Source organism: Saccopteryx leptura, chromosome 9 (genome assembly GCF_036850995.1).
Source record: "Saccopteryx leptura isolate mSacLep1 chromosome 9, mSacLep1_pri_phased_curated, whole genome shotgun sequence".
NCBI lineage: Eukaryota > Metazoa > Chordata > Mammalia > Chiroptera > Emballonuridae > Saccopteryx > Saccopteryx leptura.
This window is the reverse complement of record NC_089511.1, coordinates 30,753,639-30,774,336: the sequence shown is the minus strand read 5'-3', so window position 1 is coordinate 30,774,336 and position 20,698 is coordinate 30,753,639. Positions and strand designations below refer to the sequence as shown.

At 55.6% G+C, this 20,698-nt stretch overlaps 1 protein-coding gene across 1 annotated transcript in view; it reads right to left on the bottom strand.

Moving 5' to 3' along the window:
* Positions 1–4,091: 4,091 nt before the first annotated feature.
* CMIP (c-Maf inducing protein) overlaps positions 4,092–20,698 on the bottom strand; it is a 254,893-nt gene continuing 238,286 nt past the window's right edge. The window contains exons 14-21 of the mRNA XM_066350272.1: positions 19,583–19,690; positions 17,174–17,290; positions 15,435–15,575; positions 14,604–14,651; positions 12,152–12,298; positions 9,880–9,985; positions 8,268–8,338; positions 4,092–5,999 (exon numbers count right to left, since the gene is read on the bottom strand). Coding sequence (XP_066206369.1) covers positions 5,946–5,999; positions 8,268–8,338; positions 9,880–9,985; positions 12,152–12,298; positions 14,604–14,651; positions 15,435–15,575; positions 17,174–17,290; positions 19,583–19,690 — 792 coding nt within the window. The 3' untranslated portion in view covers positions 4,092–5,945. The remainder of the gene's footprint in view (positions 6,000–8,267; positions 8,339–9,879; positions 9,986–12,151; positions 12,299–14,603; positions 14,652–15,434; positions 15,576–17,173; positions 17,291–19,582; positions 19,691–20,698) is intronic.

The window sequence follows — 20,698 nt, the reverse complement described above, 5'->3', positions numbered from 1 at the left end:
CCACACTCAGTCTGAGCTGGCCTCTCAATCCATGCCATTTAGTAAAACCCATTTATCGCTGGGCAAATGCTATTTCAAGTCGTGTCCCTTTGCGGCTCCCCACTTCCTACCCTGCAGCCACTGCCCCAGCTGCAGGCTTATAGACATCCCAGGACTGTGCTGTCCATACAAGAGTCACTGGCCACACCTGGCTGCTACTGAGCGCTTGAGATTTTACTGGTCCCGACCGAGAGGGGCTGGAAGTACGCAATACACACTGGACTTCAAGGACTTCAGACGAACGGAAGAAAAAAAAATGTAAAATAGCTCAATATTTTTTGTGTTGATTACATATTGAAATAATATTTGGGGTATGTTAAAGAAGAGATATCATCCAAATTAATTTCACCTGTTTTTGTTTTTTCCTTTTCCTTTTTAAGATGTGGCTAATAGAACGTTTTACATTATATATGTGGCTTGCATTCTATCTCTGTAAGAGCGCTGGTCTCCAACAGCCACCCCTCAGGGGGACAGCCCCCAGCCCCGGGCCCATGACAGGTGCCGCTGGAACTCCAGAGCTGTGAGGGGCTTAAGACGCATGACTGCAGCCAGTGGGGAGGGATCCCGGGAATGAGCTGCTGGGCGGGGTATCCTGTGCCCTGGGAGCCACTGAGATTGCAGCGCCCCACTTTCTGAGCCTCCTTTCCACTGGATCCGACAGTGCCTTCTCAGGAAATCAGAGAGACACAGCCTGGCGTCTGAGGGAGAATAGCTTGTGGGTCCTACCGTTCCATTCAGAGGAAAAACCAAACCGCCAAGGAGCCTGGTGGAGAGCCTTCCAGCCCATCCTAGCCGCCGGCTTCTGTGAGCTGACCACGGGGGCGCTTCAGGGAAGGTTTGTTTCTGGAAGTGGTTCCCCAGATCAGGGGCCAGGTGGATTTCATCTCCCTGACAACCTGAGACAGGCTAGCCCAGGTGAGCCTGATGCAGCGTTGGAACGAGAACGGGAGGCAAGGCCAGCAGTAAGTTTCTTCAAGGCCCCCTCCAAATCCGGACAGAGTTCACTGAAACATATGAGTGAAGTCACACATCCCACCACGTACCGCTGCGCAGGCTGTGCATCGCACAAGGGAGCCACGTTCAGGGGAGTTTGTCCATTTATTACACAGCCTTATATATTCATTACGTCCATGTTCCAGCAGATGGCAGTATAGTGTTTTGGGGAGGGACACACACTCTCGCGCCACCCTCCCTTCACCGAGTCTTCATAAGGATGGACAAGAATGGCTCTAATAGAAGTCATGATGTCATTGGCACCACACCTCCCAAGCCCAGACAGAGGAGCAGAAACCAACTTTTCATTAAATAATTCTTTTTTGAAGCCACTTAAAAAAAATCGAGGCAAAATTATAACATAAAAGAAAGCAATTTAAAGTGGCATTTAGAACACTCACAATGTTGTGCAATCACCACCTCTATCTAGTTCCAAAATTTTTCATCATTCTAAAATAAAACCCCATTCTCATTAAGCAGTTCCTCCCTGGCTCCTGATAAACACCAGTTTTTCTTTATATATTGATTTGACCATTCTAGACATTTTATACACATGGAATCATATAATACATAGTCTTTAGTGTCTGGCTTATTTCACCTACTGTAGGGTTTTCGAGCTTCATTCATGTTGGAGCTATGTAGTTGATTCCTTTTCTATGGATGGATAATAGTCTATTGTCTTTTTTTTTTTTTTTTTTTTTTTTTACAGAGACAGTGAGTCAGAGAGAGATAGACAGGAACAGAGAGAGATGAGAAGCATCAATCATTAGTTTTTCATTGCGCGTTGCAACAACTTAGTTGTTCATTGATGCTTTCTCATATGTGCCTTGACCGCGGGCCTTCAGCAGACCGAGTAACCCCTTGCTGGAGCCAGCGACCTTGGGTTCAAGCTGGTGGGCTTTTGCTCAAACCAGATGAGCCCACGCTCAAGCTGGTGACCTCAGGGTCTCGAACCTGGGTCCTCTGCATCCCAGTCCGACGCTCTATCCACTGAGCAACCGCCTGGTCAGGCTCCATTGTCTATTTATACCAATTTTATTTAACAGTTCATTCATTGATGGGTATTTGGGTTGTTTCCTAAGTGTAGAGCTCTAGAGTGTGTCAGCACCTACATACCCACAGATCAAGGGGCAGAGCACTTCCTCACCAGCAGGTTCCCTCCCACCTTGCCAGTCATTAGCCACGCCCACCCGGGATAACCACCACTGTGACCTCTATAATCATAGCTGACTTGTGCCTTTCATGACCTTTATAGACATGGAATCGCCCAGCAAACCCTCACTTAAGTCTGGCTCCTTCCACACAGCGTCATGTCTCTCCAGTCAATTCACGTCATTGTGTGTATCAGCCGGTTCCTTTTCTTATTCTGCAGGATTCCATCATAAAAATGTCACTATGTATTCACGCTGATGTTGATGGAGACACTTGCGTTGTTCCACTGTGTGACTATCCCACAGTTTATTCATTCCCTTGTTAGTGGACTTTTGGGTTGTTTCCAATTGGCTATTATGAATAATGCTGTTATAAACAGTCCTGCTTGTGTCTTTTGGTGGACAAGTGAGTTGTTTTCTGGGGCATATACCCAGGAGTGGATATGCAGGGCAGATGTTTAGCTTTAGTGGATACACTTTCCAAAGCAGTTGAACCAATTTCTACTCCCATCCGGACTCAAGGACAGCTCCCATCAGCAGCTACCCCCACCTCTGAAAACGGGTGCAAGCTGATGGTCAGACCCCAAGTATAATGCCCTTCAGTTCGGCTGGGAGGTGCCTCTGTGGCTGAGGTCAGCGCAGTAATACTGGTGACTCTGCAGTGTCCTTGGGGTTTTCCCAGCCTGTCATGGAAGATCTCCTCCTCCAACCTGTCCCTCTCTCCCCTAGCACAGTTAGTCACCATCTTCATCTGGGATTCTCTGAAGCAGGCTCTAAGATTCCAGCACAGGTAGCTTAGGTGGGAAGTAGTCCCAGGAAACACGAATGGGACCACAGGGAAGTGGGGGTGGGTGGGAAGGAAGTCCAACAAGCAAGTGAGCCCTGGAGGGCAGCTGGAGATCAGCCCCAGGGAGGGACTCCAGGAGCCAGCGGACACAGCCTTGGAGTTCTCCGCCCGCCGCCCGCCACCCACCCCCAGGGAGCCGGAGAAGTGGGGCAATTACACACCAGCCCTGCTGGCACTGTGGGGCTGCTGCCCATCCTAGATACTCACAGCCTGCCTCAGCGAATAAGCCAAGAAGTGGAATGTCATCCTGACTCCTCGCTGGCCCTCCCTTCATCCCAATCACCATGTTCTGCATTTTTACTCCAAAGCTTCTCTTGATCTGTTGGTGCACATGGTCCCTGCCCAGCCCTGTCCATTCAGCCAGCAGTTGTCAGCTCGCCTTGGCCCGCTGCTGACCTGGACTGAGATACCCAGCCTCTCCTGGCCTCTACTTCCCCATTCTCTTTTGGACACATCGAGTTTGTCTCTTGGGAACATCTGGGGAAGGGGGGATGGGGGCAGCTGGGCGGACGGTTCCAGGCTTCTGAACTTGGGGAGACTTCCATGAACGAGTCTGGAGCTCCTAGGAAATGCAGTCTCGGGCCTGCTCAGACTTTAAGAATCAGAGTCTGCGTGTCCCGGAGTCCCCGGTTGAGGGAATGCACAGGCATCCGAGCAGCTCTGGACTAGCGCTCCCACTTCTGCGAGCCCTGCTGCACTGCCCTCTAGATCGATGGCAGGGGCCCTCCCCTGGGGGGGATTCTGTTCCCTGGGGACAGCAGGCAGCATCTGGGGAATTTTTGTTTGTTACAACTGGCACCTAGTGCCTCGAGGCCAGGAATGCTGCTCAACATCCCACGATGCCCCAGAAGGCCCCACCACAAAGGAAGACCTGCCCCCAAACAATAACAGTGCTGAGAATGAGGAACGTAGGACACCAGGACAGGGTGACCAGGCTCTGCTATGCGCCCCAACTCTCAACCTGCGACTGTCCCCTCCCCACCACCCTGCAAGACGCCCTGGAAGCCACCCTCCCCACCACCCTGCAAGACGCCCCGGAAGCCACACAGAAAGGCCAGGTGTCAATGAGTCACTTACAGTTTATTTTTGCCTGAAAGTATTTCACATCTCGGAACACAGCTACGTGACAGTAGTATAACCATCAGGAAAAGCAACAGTGCGAAGGGAAAAGGTGGCATGTCTCAGTTCCTTTTTTTTTCCTTTTTCAATTTTTTTTTTTGCTTTTTTTTTTTTTTTGCTTCTGCTTCTTCCTGCACCAGAGTGCTATAAGGTATGGGACCGGAGGGGAGAGAATAAAACCAAACAACAGAAAACAACAACAAAACAGAACACAAAACGGAACACACACACGCACACGAAATAAAACCTGGCACGTAAATGAATTAAGACTGAAACCCAATTTCTTTTTTTTTCCTTTTTTAAAAAAAATGAGGGCATAGTCAGGAGGGTAATAAAGTCTACCTAGCAAAGTATAAAACGACAAAAGCATGGTTTCCATTGAATAAGATTAAATATATATAAAACAATTACATTGACTGGGGGTTAGGTCTGGAGGTGCCGGAGGGGGCATATTTGTGCTAAAACAACAGAAAAAGGGGCTTGGGGGAGAGGGGACCCCAAGTAAACTGGAAAGGGGCTGTTCTGTACAGTGAGGGCTTATTAAGAAAAAGCTGTTTATAAAAGAAATAGAGGTTGTTTGTCCTCGGGGCAGGTGTGGGGACAGAAAGGGCATCTGTGCTGCAGGGGTCACATTCATGGGGGGGGGGCAGTCAGGCTGGCGGCTGGCGGAGGTGACGTCTCTCTCTTCTCCCAAGAGACCATGCAAGGAGGCGGCATGCATGAGGCCACGGGGAGCACGGGGGGGGGGGCACAGGTCAGTCTCAGTCAGGACAGGGACAGCAGAGGCCACCGGAGATGGGAGCTCTCCAGCGGGGCGGGGAAGGGCAGGGGCAGCTCTTCTCCAGGGATGGGGGGGACGACGGGTTAGCACCCCCCACTCCAAATGTGTAGAAGGGGTGGAGAGAAAGCTGGGACCTCGGAGGAGCGAGACTACAGTGTGGGAACCCCACTTCGCCTCCCTCAGCCTGACCCCCACCCTGGGAGGAAGCTGGAGACACCTGGGAGACGCACAGCGGGAGGTGGGCAGACAGACAGACGGAGGAGAGAGCACTAGCATATAGAATCCATTACTAAAAAGCAATTAATTTTCCAAGGAGGTTTTTTTTGTGTGTTTTTTTTGTCTGTTTCCTTTAAAAAAATAACAATAATACTACCACTACCCCGACAGCTGACTGGTTTATACAGTACTACACTCCAGGGGCGGGCGGGCGGGCGGGTGGGTAAGAGACTTCATAAATAAGAGGCAGGTCCCAGACCTGCAATTTGTCAACATTTCTTAAATAGGCGCATTATTTAAATCTTATGTACAACAAGAATCACTTTGCATAGCGATGGCGAGGACACAGGACAGGACGATGGACTGGACCTTGAGTTCGCAGCAGGAGCCTCTGAGGAAGAAAGCATCCTTCGGTCACCGGGGTCACGTGATGGTGGCATTGGAGTTGACTTTTCCCACACAGCATTAAACACAAAGGCAAAGAAAATCCACAAAGGGTCCCCCCTTCCCGAGCCCCTCACCCACCCCAGCCCCGACCCGCTGACGCTCCTCTGGTTGCTACAAAGTCCGTTTTAGATCAGGTCAAGGTTCCAATTATGAAGCTAAGAGAATTAGGCGGGGGCTGGGCGTGCTTGTGAACCCCTCCCCACCCCCTCCCCCAGCACCCTCTGCCCCCAGAAAGACTCCCCCATCTAGCTCACAGCCAGGACGCTGGGGTGGGACCCCAGGACTGGCCGCTCTACGGCTATTAGTCAAGACTTGTGTTGCAGTTGCAGACTCCGTCCTGCCGAGGGGCTCTTCACCAGGCCTCTGTGTAGCGGACGTCCACCTCCTTCAGGTTGGGAAGCTTGGCCTGCGAGGGAGCAAGAAAGATGCAGTCCCTTCCCGAATCAGGCCGCACCTTCCGCACCTGGCTGCTCTCGGGGGTTCAGAGAGAACCCAGAGCAGGTGGGGTGCTCCTGGCCCCAGAGAAAGTAGGCTGTCCGCGATTCCATGTCCCCGCCTGAGAGGGGCCCTGGATCAGCGACCCTGGACAACCGTCATCCCCCCCCCCCCGACCTCCCGGAGCCTCAATTTCCTCATCTGTGACGTGAATCTGAGTCCAGTCCCAGGCTCAGGGGAGGTGCTAGGGATTACACACCGAACACACGAGAGCCCAGAGTCCTGTCCCACAGTGCTGCGTGCTCTGCTTTCATGAGTGCTTACACCCCCACCATTCTCAGGCATCAGGCAGGTGATGAGGTGGGGTCACCATGACTGCAAGCACTCTCTGTCCCTGCTGCCCAGACGGGCTTCCTCCCTCCCCTGACAAGCCCACACAGCACAGAGAGGCTGCTGACCAGGCTCCAGCCTTACCTCCCCCTGCCCAACCACCCTGTGCACTGGCCAGAGATCCCTTTTTACACACACGGCTCCTCACTGCTTCTCTCCTGGGCTCAACCACCCTCAATGGCTCCCTACTGCCCAGGCAGAGGTCACAAACTGGGCCTGTAGTCACCAGTACAGCATTATAACAATATTGAAGCCAACCTTTCAAAATGAAGATACTGCCCAGGAGAAACTAGATTTCCAGGTTTTCTGGAGAAGGGGAAGATCTGGCTGGCCCAGGCAGTGTGCCACACGGCCTTCCCCAAGGCAGGCGGTCTCTGGTGGGCCCGAGTCTCCGCCTCACGGAGGCTGGGCATCACACTGGCCAGCATCACTGAGTGGGCACCATGTGTCTCCCAAATATTTGAAAATAAAACATCTACTGAAACTGACTTCCTCACATGGACTTCCTATAGCTCCTCCTGGTCTCAGCGGCGTTGAGCTCTCTGGCACGCTGAACTCAGATCTCTAGAACAGCACTTCTCCAACTGTCATGTACCCTGGGGCCCTTAGGGGTGGGGTTCAAATGCCCATTTGGATGCAGCAGGTCTGGGGGGGTCGTGGGGTTGGCATTCCTGACAAGCGCCCGAGTGAGAATGGTGATGCTGAGGTCTGAACCCTGTGGGTGGGCACCCAGGCCGGCTCCATCTGGTGCACCCTGCCCCCCTCCCCCCCTCTCTGCGTGCCCCTCAGGACCCTGTGGACACTCCCTCCTCCAGCCTGCCCACACTCTCTCCTCCCTGCTGGCTCCCACACCCGGCCCGCCTCTGAGCTATGCTTCCTCCTGGCCAGAGGTTCGCTACACGGCAGCATCCAGTCCCCAGTCCACAGCACAAAGCCCAGGAGGGGCTCCGAAGGTACCTGGAGGCTTGTTAGCAACCCCAGGCTGCTGGTCTGGTTGAGCTGGAGGTGGGAGATGACAGGGGAGGCCCTGCTGAAGGTGGGCCTCGGCCGGGAGCTGCCAGGGCCCCCCCCCCCCAGCAGCTTATAGGCTGTGTGGGTGCCGCTGTGCGCTCCTGGCCCAGCCCTGCCCTCCCAGTGCTGGCTCTCTCCTGGGGCAGCTCACACCAAGCCCAGGAGGCCAGGCTGGCACGAGGCTGCTGAGGCCCAGACCCTCCAAACCCCCACTCCTAAGATGTGCGTTTTTATAAACAAAATTCCGCTACTCAGATTCTCTTTCTTTCCCCAATTTCATCTCTCCACCTGGCTGCCAGTGCCGGCTCCTACTGTTGTGATCGCACCGGCCTGTAAATGCTCTCTGCTTCTCCTCCTGCTCCGGGTCCCCCTCAAGAAAGTCTCTTTTCCATGTAGCAGCCACAGCAAGTTTTACACAGCATAACTCGCCACCCTGCTCAGCACCTGCGCGGCTCTGTCCTGAACTTGGACTCAGTCTGTCCCAGTCATTCTTTCTCATTTTCTAGTCACATTTGCTACAAAGTCAGTTCTTGCAACACTTTCTGCCTCAGGACCTTTGCACTAGTGCTTCCTCTTGCCCCTGTACTCTTGGCTTCTTATCTCTGGGGTCTCAGCTCAAGGATGTCCTGGATTCTCCATGCCAACAGGGCCTCCCTCTTTCCAATCTGTCAGTTCCCTGCTGGCTTGCTCTTCATCACTGCTTTCCACCTGCCATTCTTTTCTCTGCCGGTGTATCTGCTGGTCAGAACTCCGTCCACCTGGAGAGTGTGCCCCGTGAGGGCACAGTACCACCCCCGTGAGGCTGGCCAAAGGGAGGAGAGAGGGAAGAAGGAATTACCTTCAGATCCTCATAGGTGTCAGCCGAGAGCTTGGTGCTATTCATGTTTAAACTGCAGAGACTCTTCATGGCTGTACAGGAACAGACAGTCATTAGGTCAGTGAGACCCCACAAGGGGCAGCTGTAGGTAAGAGACGGTCAAGCTGGGGGACTGACTGCAGATGCCAAGGACCCCATTTAGGAGATGGGAAGGGAGAGGCACAGCTAGGGGCCCACTCAGTACAGGAAGTCTATTCCAGGCACGTGCTGGTGTAAACTGGGCCCACATTCTCGCCCTGGCCTCTGTGCTTCCATCCCTCTGGTTCCTCCGTCTTGTCCCGCCACTGCCTGGATGAGATGTCTCCAGAGCTCGAGTTGCCTCCCCCCAATGGGAACCCTGGAAGCTGACTCAAGCTTTTGGCTTCTCACAAGCAGGCCACAAACTAGTTTCCATCAGAAGTTGCATGGGGAGCCTGTTAGAGATGGGAATGTCCTGCCCACGCCTGAAGCTGTGACGCGAGGGGAATCTGCACTGTCATCCAGGGCCCCCACCCACACTGTATGACGCCAGTGATACTGTCATTTGCAGGAAAGTGGTTCCAAATCTCATTCTCTCTGCCTTCCATTTACCTTGTCACCAGCACCCCTACCAAGTCATCCTGAATTTGCCAACAACCTTGTAGAAGTCATGGCCATTGTCCAGCACGCCTCCCTCTCAGCCAACTCCTACGTGTCTATCTGTCACACCCGGCTCCAATCACCTCCCTGGGAAGCCTTCCTTGATTCCTCCCAGCTGAGGCACAGGCCTCTCATCTAAACCAATGGATCTGAAATGGCAAATGAAGATTCCCAGGCTCCATATCACCCAGGACTTTCATTCGGTAGATTAGGGTTGGGTTCAGAAATTGTCATTTCGAGGTGCCTTGAGTACTATGTGGCTCTTTCTATTAGGGCAGCACTTCTTAAACTTCAACGTGCCAGGAATTACCCAGGCATTTTTTAAAATGCAGTTTCTGAGTCAGCGGGTCTGGAGCAGGGCCTAAGAATCTGCATTTCAACCAGCTTCCTGGTGATGGCTCGGGTAGATTGGGAAGCGCAGTAGCAATGTCTGGGAGCACTTTCCTTGACCCTGGTCCCTTGGGCCTTTGACAGCATCAGGCGGGTATTGGCTGGCCTTACTCATTTTTTTTTTTCTTCTAAAATTTATTTATTTATTTTTAGATTTTTTTTTAATTTATTCATTTTAGAGAGAGAAGACAGAGAGAGAGACAGAGAGAGAAGGGAGGGAGGAGCAGAAAGCATCAACTCCCATATGTGCCTTAACCAAGGAAGCCCGGGGTTTTGAACTGGCGACCTCAGTGTTCCAGGTCGATGCTTTTACCCACTGTGCCACTGCAGGTCAGGCCTTTCTTCTAAAATTTAATCTCAATAAAGGCAGGGATATTTTCCCCGTTTTGTTCCTGGCACCTCAAGTGGTGCCTGACACATAATAGGTGCTCAATAAACACTTGTGACTGAGTGAATATATCCCAGCACAGAGCACAGTTCGTGGTGTCAAGCTGGATGGATGGATGGATGGATGGATGAACGGGAGCAGGCCTTCACCCACCCTGGCAGCCCCTGCAGTACTCACAGCTGAGGGCCAACAGGCCAGCATCAGTGACAGGCGTCTCGCACAGGTTCAGCACCTGGAGCATGGTGAGGTGTTCCGACAGGAGGCGCAGGCCGGCGTCTCCAAACTGTGGGGCACAGAAATTCTAAGCCCTGGAGACCAACTCTGGTCCCAGAGCATCCCAGGAAAGGACCCCGAGGGTGAGGCTGGGGCAGCTATAGAGGGTGAGGGTGGGGACAGACCCCAGCTCTGAGGCCCACAGCTCTTCCAGCCTTGGAGTCTGGGCTGTTCTCACTTCTGTCCAAAGATTCAAATGCCTCTCCTGACCTGGGTTCCAATCCAGGTTCTGCTGTGGGACATGGCCCAGCAAGGGCCCCCTGCAGGTTGGTTTAGCCATCTGTCAAGGAGGCTGTGAGAGTGCAGGGAGGTGGCCTTTCCTGGGCAGGATGACGGGGAGAGGGGGAGGGGAGGGTTGGGCCCAGAAGGCAAACTGAGGGGAATGCTGGTGTTTATTCTGTATAATGTGAGCGATGGCGGGGTCAATGTGTCACAGGTGTGGCGTGGAGACCACCTGTGCTGATCGATGCTAAGTGGTTAACAGCTCAATGGATACTGAGCACTGGCAGCAAGAATCGTTGTGCTGTGGCCATTATTATAGGGAAGAGGCCCACACCTGCCCACAGGCTCAGGAGACCATGCCTCTCAGCTCTGCCTGGCACAACTCCCACTGTGAAATGGGCCTCAGCAACTCCCACTGTGAAATGGGCCTCAGCAACTCCCACTGTGAAATGGGCCTCAGCAACTCCCACTGTGAAATGGGCCTCAGCAACTCCCACTGTGAAATGGGCCTCAGCAACTCCCACTGTGAAATGGGCCTCAGCAACTCCCACTGTGAAATGGGCCTCTGGGCTTCATGAGGTCCTACATCTCCTCTGGCCTCTGGGAAGTGGTCACTGAGCCAGGGGGTGTATGGTAATTAACCGTGGGCTCTGGGCAAAGACCAGCCGTGGAGGGAAAAAGGGTGCAAGGTGTGCAGAGGAGGGTGCAAGGGGCAGGGAGGAGGGAGCAGGGTGCAGAGTGCATGGAGAACCCAGGGAGCGGGGTGCAGGGTGCGTGCAGGAGGACACGGGGAGTGGGGTGCAGGGTGCATGCAGGAGGACACGGGGAGCGGGGTGCAGGGTACATGCAGGAGGACACGGGGAGCGGGGTGCGTGCAGGAGGACACGGGGAGCGGGGTGCAGGGTACATGCAGGAGGACACGGGGAGCGGGGTGCGTGCAGGAGGACACGGGGAGCGGGGTGTATGCAGGAGGACACGGGGAACGGGGTGCAGGGTGCATGCAGGAGGACACGGGGAGTGGGGTGCATGCAGGAGGACACGGGGAGCAGGGTGCAGGGTGCATGCAGGAGGACACGGGGAGCGGGGTGCAGGGTACATGCAGGAGGACACGGGGAGCGGGGTGCATGCAGGAGGACACGGGGAGCGGGGTGCAGGGTACATGCAGGAGGACACGGGGAGCGGGGTGCAGGGTACATGCAGGAGGACACGGGGAGCGGGGTGCAGGGTACATGCAGGAGGACACAGGGAGCGGGGTGCATGCAGGAGGACACGGGGAGCGGGGTGCAGGGTGCATGCAGGAGGACACGGGGAGCGGGGTGCAGGGTACATGCAGGAGGACACGGGGAGCGGGGTGCAGGGTGCATGCAGGAGGACACGGGGAGTGGGGTGCATGCAGGAGGACACGGGGAGCGGGGTGCAGGGTACATGCAGGAGGACACGGGGAGCAGGGTGCAGGGTACATGCAGGAGGACACGGGGAACGGGGTGCAGGGTACATGCAGGAGGACACGGGGAGCGGGGTGCATGCAGGAGGACACGGGGAGCGGGGTGCAGGGTACATGCAGGAGGACACGGGGAGCGGGGTGCAGGGTACATGCAGGAGGACACGGGGAGCGGGGTGCGTGCAGGAGGACACGGGGAGCGGGGTGTATGCAGGAGGACACGGGGAACGGGGTGCAGGGTGCATGCAGGAGGACACGGGGAGTGGGGTGCATGCAGGAGGACACGGGGAGCGGGGTGCAGGGTACATGCAGGAGGACACGGGGAGCGGGGTGCAGGGTACATGCAGGAGGACACGGGGAGCGGGGTGCAGGGTGCATGCAGGAGGACACGGGGAGTGGGGTGCATGCAGGAGGACACGGGGAGCGGGGTGCAGGGTACATGCAGGAGGACACGGGGAGCGGGGTGCGTGGACGAGGACACAGGGAGCGGGGTGCAGGGTGGGCAGTGAGTACCTGAGTGGACCACAGGTTCAGCTGCTTGAGAGAAGGCAGTTTGATGAGGTGCTCAGCGCAGGCACTGGTTACATTGGTGAAGGCCAAACTGAGGTTCTCCAGGTTGCCGAAGGAGCCAGAGCTCAGCAAACGAGCCAAGTCTGCGTCCTGCAAACAGATGGGCAGGTGGAGTCTCAGGGGCTGCCGGGAACTCCCCAAAGCCCTGAGCCATCCCACAGCCTCCCCGTCTGCTCTCCCGTGCCCCACAGAGAGCCATTTCCGGGGGCAGCAAGTCCCCAGGAGCTGAGGTGACGGCATGGCTTGTGGGGTGAGCCAAGGGAAGTGTCAGGGAGGGAGGCCTGTCCCTGTGGGTGGCAGCTGCCAGGCTGAGGAAAGAGCCTTCAGCGCTATGACTCACACCCTGAGTCACCAACTGGGGTGTTCCAAGGCCAAGTCCTTTCCACAGGTGTGTGCATGTGCCTGCGTGTATGTAAAGACACACCTCATTCACCCAGACAGTCCCCTATACCCATTTCCCACAATGCTGAGCACCACCCCCACCCCAACCCTAAGGACTGTGCAGGTTGACGAATATCTCAGCCCTAGACTGTGAGGTTGTTGATGCTAATATCCGTTCTCCCTTCCATCTCGGTGATAGCTGCCACCTGGCTGTCCTGAATTGAGGCTAGTTTTTTAGCTGGCTGGGGTCATATGCTAAATCTGAACAATGACATATAAGTAGATATGTCAAGTGGAACTTCCAGGAAGGTCCTTAAAGGGAAGGGCCGTGTGCATCTTTGCCTCTTCCTTCTTCCTGCTGGCTGGTATGCTGAAAAGATGGCTGGAGCCTGAGCAGCCTATTTTGGAACATGAGGTAAAAGCCATGAGCCAAGGGTGGTGGGGTACCAGGACATCCCTTAGAAAATGGGGATGGTAGGAAGCACCAACATAAGTGGGCTGTTGTAAGGATAAAAAAACTTAATAATAGCTCTGGCCGGGAAGCTCCTTTGGTGAGAGCATTGTCCCGATACACCAAGGTTGCAGGTTCGACCCCCCAGTCAGGGCATATGTGGAACAACAAATCAATGTTTCGCTCTCCCTCTCTCTCAAATCAATTAAAAAAATATTTTTAAAAACTAGCCTGACCAGGTGGTGGTGCAGTGGATAGAGCGTCGGACTGGGATGCCAAGGACCCAGGTTCGAGACCCTGAGGTCGCCAGCTTGAGCGTGGGCTCATTTGATTTGAGCAAAAGCTCACCAGCTTGGACCCAAGGTCGGTGGCTCGAGCAAGGTGTTACTCGGTCTGCTGAAGGCCCGCGGTCAGGGCACATATGAGAAAGCAATCAATGAACAACTAAGGTGTCTCAATACGCGACGAAAAACTAATGATTGATGCTTCTCATCTCTCTGTTCCTGTCTGTCTGTCCCTATCTATCCCTCTCCTCTCTCTGTCTCTGTAAAAAAAAAAAAAAAAAAGAAAAAATAAGAGGAAACATTAAAAAAAACTTAATAACACAGTACCTGTTACATAAATTCTCAATGTATATTAGCTATTACCATCATTATTGCCAATAACTGGTAGCATATAAGCATTAATAAATAATCTTTTTTATAATGTTTGGTTTCCTCCTAAAAACGTTGGCAGTTCAAATACTATGGAGTCCTGGTCCACCTCCCCTATCCCCCCACCCCAGACACTCCCTGCCTCTCCCAGCAGGGAGGACCAGCCCCCTCTTCCCTCCACCGGGACCTCCCCTATCCCCCCACCCCAGACACTCCCTGCCTCTCCCAGCAGGGAGGACCAGCCACCTCTTCCCTCCACCGGGACCTCCCCTATCCCCCCACCCCAGACACTCCCTGCCTCTCCCAGCAGGGAGGACCAGCCACCTCTTCCCTCCACCGGGCCCTCCCCTATCCCCCCACCCCAGACACTCCCTGCCTCTCCCAGCAGGGAGGACCGGCCCCCTCTTCCCTCCACCGGGACCTCCCCTATCCCCCCACCCCAGACACTCCCTGCCTCTCCCAGCAGGGAGGACCGGCCACCTCTTCCCTCCACCGGGACCTCCCCTATCCCCACCCCAGACACTCCCTGCCTCTCCCAGCAGGGAGGACCGGCCCCCTCTTCCCTCCACCGGGACCTCCCCTATCCCCCCACCCCAGACACTCCCTGCCTCTCCCAGCAGGGAGGACCGGCCACCTCTTCCCTCCACCGGGACCTCCCCTATCCCCACCCCAGACACTCCCTGCCTCTCCCAGCAGGGAGGACCGGCCACCTCTTCTCTCCACCGGGACCTCCCCTGTCCCCCCACCCCAGACACTCCCTGCCTCTCCCAGCAGGGAGGACCGGCCACCTCTTCCCTCCACCGGGACCTCCCCTATCCCCCCACCCCAGACACTCCCTGCCTCTCCCAGCAGGGAGGACCAGCCACCTCTTCCCTCCACCGGGCCCCGCAGGGAGAACAGAACTACTCACTGTGGACTTGGAGGGCAGTGTTAGCCTGGTGGGCCCGCCTTTCCTTTGCTGCAACAAAAACCAGGCTGATCATGACCCATTCTTTTCTGAGTTTCGCCCTACACCCCCGCCTCTGTTAACACCACTCACAGCACCATTTGTATTTCTTGGGTGTTGAAGGCAACATGGTGGTCTTGATTTCAGGGACAAACCCTGAGACAACGTTTGAGCACAGGTGGTTTATTCAAGATTCGGGGGAGTGCGGAAGTGAGACCACGAAGGCCCTGAATAGAAGGCGTTGCTATCAATCCAGCTGCCACTGGGGACCTCTGGGAAACGGTGGAGTCACATCCCAGAGCTGCTCCTCCCGAGCGAGCGCGAGGGAGCAGGGTGGTAAATACCCTCCCCCACTCGTCCCTGGTTGAGGGCTGCTCCAGGAGGCTGGGGGCGTGAGCTCCCCGCCACGTCGGTTCTGCTGAGCGTGCAAGTGCACAGAGAAAGCCCTCTGGCCAAGAGATATGCTGGCACTTGAAAGTCAATGCCCTGTGCATTGAAATGGGATGTGGAGGTGTGTGTGGTGGGGGGTGGAAAGCCGGCACAGTGACTGTCATGCATGGCTCTGGGGATGAGACAGACACAGTCTTGGCCAGGACCAAATAAGCTGTGTGACTTCGGGCCACTGACTTAACATCTCTGTGCCTTTCTCTGATGATCTGGAAAGTGGTGGGTGCTAATCAAGCCTCTTTGGGTCTAGAGAGTTCGATGAGACAGAGGTCCCCTCAGGTGCAGCGGTCCCTGGGCTCTGCCCACTGCGCCCAGCCACTGTCCCTGGCCGCTTGGCCGCGGACTCACCAGTTCCTTTAGCTCCCGCTGCCGGTCGCACAGCTGCTCGTACATGCGCTTGCCCACGCCGGTGCTCTCCAGGGTTGAGATGATCTGCAGCTGGGTGTCGTTGTTGTCGATGATGTTGTACTCCAGCATCAAGCACAGGATCTGCCGAGAGCACGGTAGGACATGACCACGAGCTTGCAACTAAGGCGGCTGCTCCTTGAAGGGACAGAGGCCAACAGCCCATGCCAACAGCCCCATGCACCCTGGAAAGGGGTCTACAGATAAGCTCAATACATCCCATGTACCCAAGGTTCTTATTTTGAAAACCAGCAGCTCCACTCTGCCTCCACATTCCTGGTTGTATGACATTGTGCAAATCCACCCAACTTCCCATCTGTCCAATGGGAATGCCGGTATACGCCCAGCTGAGTGCACAGCAAGCAGGCTTTTAGTGAAAGCGTGAGCAGGCTCATAGCAAATGCACGTAGAAATGATGTACTCCAGGCCCAAAGACAAGCCTCTTTCCATCGCTGGTTGTTCCCCCAGTGCCTGGCACACAGCAGGTGCTCAGACACGCTCGCTGAGCGGAAGCCTGAGGAACGTGCGTGGCGCTGCCTCCTCCTGGGCAGCTGCACACGCATGGCACACTCTCCTTCCCGGCCCCTCCTGCCCGGGATCCACAGGCTGACAGCCCCTTCTGAGGTCCCCTCTCCTTCCTCACTCACCAAGGACAGCCAGCCAGGTCCTCACACCAGCACCCCTGCTCCCCCCTCCCCTCGGAAGTCCCCATACAAGACACTCAGGAGCAGCATGGACTAAACCCCTCGCTCTCCACCAGGACCTTCAGGCAGCGGTGGGCTCTTCACACATGTCCGCCCTCACCCCTAGTCTCTTGCCTTACGTACCTCCCCATGTTCCAGCACCCTGGCCTCCCCCCACTTCTTCCACCAAGCTTCCTACTGCGGGGCCTTGGCAGGTGGGGTCCCCACAGCATGGCAGGCTCCACTCCTGCCTCTTGCTAACTCCTTCTTGGTCTTCAAGTCCTACCATAACTCCCACTGCCCGGGAATCCCGGGCGCTTTGATGCTGTTACTACTGAAAGGTGTCATCTAACTTCCGTCCCCGTGACTGTAGCCCAGCCTTGGGGACTGTCTGCTAATGGGTAGAAGCAGCAGTGATGATGCCTGACTTCTGAGGCCACGTTAGGGAAGGACATACGGCTCGGGCTGGTCTCTCTCTGCACAGTGGGCCGTGGGGGGACAGAGGACTAGGGAGAGGGGACAGGAGGGCTGGGGCTGGTGCGTGCTCCTCGGTGAGAAGGCGCACGACTGCCCAGGCTGCCGCACGCAGAGCCCTGGGGGCCCAGCTGGTTGAGTCCCCTCAGGCCTGGGCTGGACACTCGAGTGAAAAGCCTTGGAGGTGACCCAGCCCAGCCCCCATCTGACTGTGACCACATGAGAGACCCAGAGTGAGCAAAACATACGAGGGTATTGTTTGAAGTCCCCAGTTGGGTTGGTCTGTTACACTTGAACAGAAGGAAACAAAACCCCTGAGCCTTTGGACAATGCACATCATGAGTGAGATACAAAGACCAGCAGACGAAGGCCTCCTGCACGCCAAGCTCAGCAGGGCTGGACGGCACCCGCCTCGACCGCTGCCGTGTCCCCAGCCCCTGTGCCGGCTCCGAGCTTTCTGCTCCGTCAGCCGGGAGCAGGACCGGGGGAGCCCACAGCGCTGCCGGAGACTCAGGGAGCTCCTACCTCCACCATGGTCTGGTTGCCCCTCAGCGCCAGCAGCATGCAGGGTCCCAGCTTGTTCTCTGCCAGGGAGAGCAGGAATTTTTTGGTCTTGTAACAGGAGCCCATGAGGATGTGGACCTGTGAGGAGAGATGGCCCAGGTGAGGAGTGGCGATGGCTAAGGGGCCGTGGCCTGTGGTGACCGCTTCCCACGTGTGGAAGGTTTGAGAAACCAGAAGACGTCGATCAGACCACACCCAATCTGGACAGAGACATCTGACATGCTCACCAGCTCCTGGGGGAGTTGAAACACAGGCCCCTCCCTGACATGTGCTCCTGTGTGCATGAACCACAAGGACGTTGTGCTAATAAGTAAGACAGTCACAAAGGACAAATCCTGTAAGATTCCTCTCACGGGGGGGACCTAGACAGGCAGATTCAGAGACGAGAGCAGGACCGGGGGAGGCAGTTTCTGTTTGGGAAGGAATGAGTTCCGAGATGATGGTGGTGACTGCAGAACAATGTGAATGTGCTTAATGCTGCTGAACTGGACACTTGAAAATGGTCAAGACGGTAAATTTTATGTTCCATACGGTTTACATCCCCCAAACATAGACCCTGCTTCCTTTGGGACTCTGACCTCGGCCCCCTGGGCTCTCAGCACCACTGAATCTGGGCAGCTTGCTCAGAGTGCTCCAGCCCAGCCTCGGCGGGCATGGAACGGCATGGAGTCCGCCTCCCCTTCCCAGGCCCTCTGTAAGCTCTGACGGATGAGTGATCACCTGCCCAGAAATTCAATAGACAAATTCTGCTCCATCTTCTGTTAACTGTGGGGTAGCCACTAAGGAAATTGTGCTTCTTTCTGGTATCTGGAGACCAGGCCCAAGGGCAGGGGTCCCCAACCAACAGGGCTGGGGCCCCAACACCTTGTTTGCTCTCCCCAACCTCACACAATAGCAGATACCCATCTATGATTGGCAACAGCGGCCTAATCAAGGGGCCCTCTTCCTCACTGTGCATCTCCATGGCAATGACGAGTTGCCATCCCAGGGGCTGCCTGCTTCCTTCCTTCCCATGCATATTTTTTCCGCTCCATCATTAACACAAATGCAATCTGTCAGGCTAGGAAGCTGCCAGCTTCCTAAGTCTCTCTCACATGGGGTGAGGGGGACCACCAGTGTTGCCATGGCAAAGCTGTGACGTCAGAGGAGCCACAGGAGAGGTGAGGGAGGCGGTGCAGGCAGGGCTGGCACTTCAGGATCCTCAGGGCACTCAGAAGGGCCGTGTGGAGCAGGGGAGGCGGGGAACATGCATGTGTAAGAAAAAGGACCTGAACAAAAGCCCGCCAGGCAAGGTTCCTGAGGCAGTGCCTCGGAGCGTCAGCACTGCAGGGGCCGCGCGGCTGGGCTCCGTGGAGAGCTTCACAAGGTGCCACCCTGTGGCACGGCCACCAGCAGAGATGAGAGTAGCAAGAGCCGGCACTTCCGGGCCCTGCATCTATTATCACGTATCATTCCCCTGGCGTCCCTGAGAAGCAACACTGTTCTCCCCATTTTACAGATGAGGAAAGGAAGCCCAGAGAGGCAGCCAAGGTCATCAAGCCAGTGTCAGGCAGAGTGGCACCCTGAGCCAGGTCTGGCTGCCACTCTCGCTCTCTCAGGCTCAGGAACAGGTGTGATCACAGGGCTGAGCTGGTTTTGCTAGGAGGTGGGATGAGGCGGGATACCTGAGGTCGCCGGCCACCTGGAGGAGCATGTGGCCTGGGAGATAGGAGTCTGTGCCCACTAGACGGAGGGGCTGGCTCTGGACAGCTTGGACCAGGGTCAAGGGAGGGATTAGAAGTTGGAAGGCCTGTGTGACCTCGGGAAAGCCTTTGCACCTCTCTGGGTCTATGTCAACATGGATGTAATTAGGCGTAGAGTGGCCGTGAGGATTGAGATTGCACACAAGGTGTTTGACACAATGCATAAAAAAGTACCCAAGTCACCAAGGGTGCAGTCAATGGTCTGGTGACCTCACACCCCTCATTGGCAAGGTGGGACGATCTTCCTGACCTTGGCTTCTCACTGTTAAGGGGAGACGCCCTGCCGGGCCTGCAGCGCCTGCCTGAATCCCGTGCATGTGAGCGCTCAGTCCCCCGGACTTCACAGTGCCAGTGTGACTGTGAGCCTGGACAGTTAGCACCTCGGTCTTCAGCCTCCCTGTCTGTAAAATGGGGTAACAGTGGCATTTTCTCACAATGTACCCCGGCTCAGTGCCTGCTCATGTAAGAAATCAAAGTGGCACTGTGGTCCTCGTCATTGCCATCTTCACCACTAGCGTCATTTCAGCCTGGAAACTCCCAGGCTGGCCGGTGGCTCGGGGCAGCTCTGTCTCTTTGAGGGGAGGTGACCCCTATGCCTGAGGCTGCAGCGGAGGGGCCTGCCACATACCATGCTGGCGAACAGTTCCCCGTCATCGTCGCAGGCCACCCCTCCGGGGCTGTAGAGCTGAAACCAGCCGTCCTTGCCGGCCCGCACGCTCAGCAGGCAGGAGTGCACCTGCACAGAGGAAAGGCACACTGGTCACCATCTCGCAGACCCAGCCACAAGGATGACCCAGAACCTCTACACGCAAACTGAAGGCTCGGACAAATCCTGCAGTCAAGAAACCTGTTTAACTTTGTTTAGTCTAGTGACCCCCCAGCCTTCTACTAACTCCAATGGGAGGCCTTTTGGGGAAACTGTGGTATCCATAAACTGGGGGACTCCAGCATTGCACTGCCCTGAAGGACGGAGGGCCAGTGCCGGCCTGCTCAGCTGTCCTGAATAATTCTGTGGCTAAACCAGGGGAGAGAGGCTGGGAGCAACTGCTCAGTCGGCTCCCTTTTCTCTTGTGACTTTTTGGGGTGAGGGGCATTTCTTTCTTCTTTCTTTCTCTGGTTTCTCTCCTCTCTGTGTCTCTAAGGCCTCGAACTTCCGTTCTGTGTGGTTCCACCTCCCCCATTACTGACCCTCACTCCCAGGGTATCTGCCCCTCCGCCCTCTTCCGTCTGACTTTCTTAACTTCACCCTCACAGGGTCTCTGTCCTGCTTCTCTCTCTCTCTCTTGCTGGGACCACGCCACGCCTACTGTTAAGACCCCCGCACTCCGAGTCTCTGTGCCTCTCCCTAGAAAGGTCTCTTTCCAGGGTGGGGGTACAATTTTAGTGCCCAAAGCACAGTTCTCCCCGCGCCTGTCACCCTCCCTCCCAAAGCAGCATGTGTCAGTGTGCTTGGGCGTGGGTGTGCACGTGTGCAAACATGTGCATGTGCAGGAGCAGCCATTCCCCATCCACGCCGGCCAGCACTGTAATCGCACAGAGAGAAACAAAGGCCTTTATTTCCTTTCCTCCTCCCTGTCCTCAGGAGAGAGCTGAGAGAAGTGCCCCATCCTTTCCTCCAGAGCAAGGTCCGTTTGCTGCCAAGAGCCACTCACTTGCAGACACTCAACTGATCACAACCCGCACGCAAGTAAACAGAGGTGGTGGGGCTTCGATTTTCCCCTCTGAGTTGGAAAAATAGGAAATG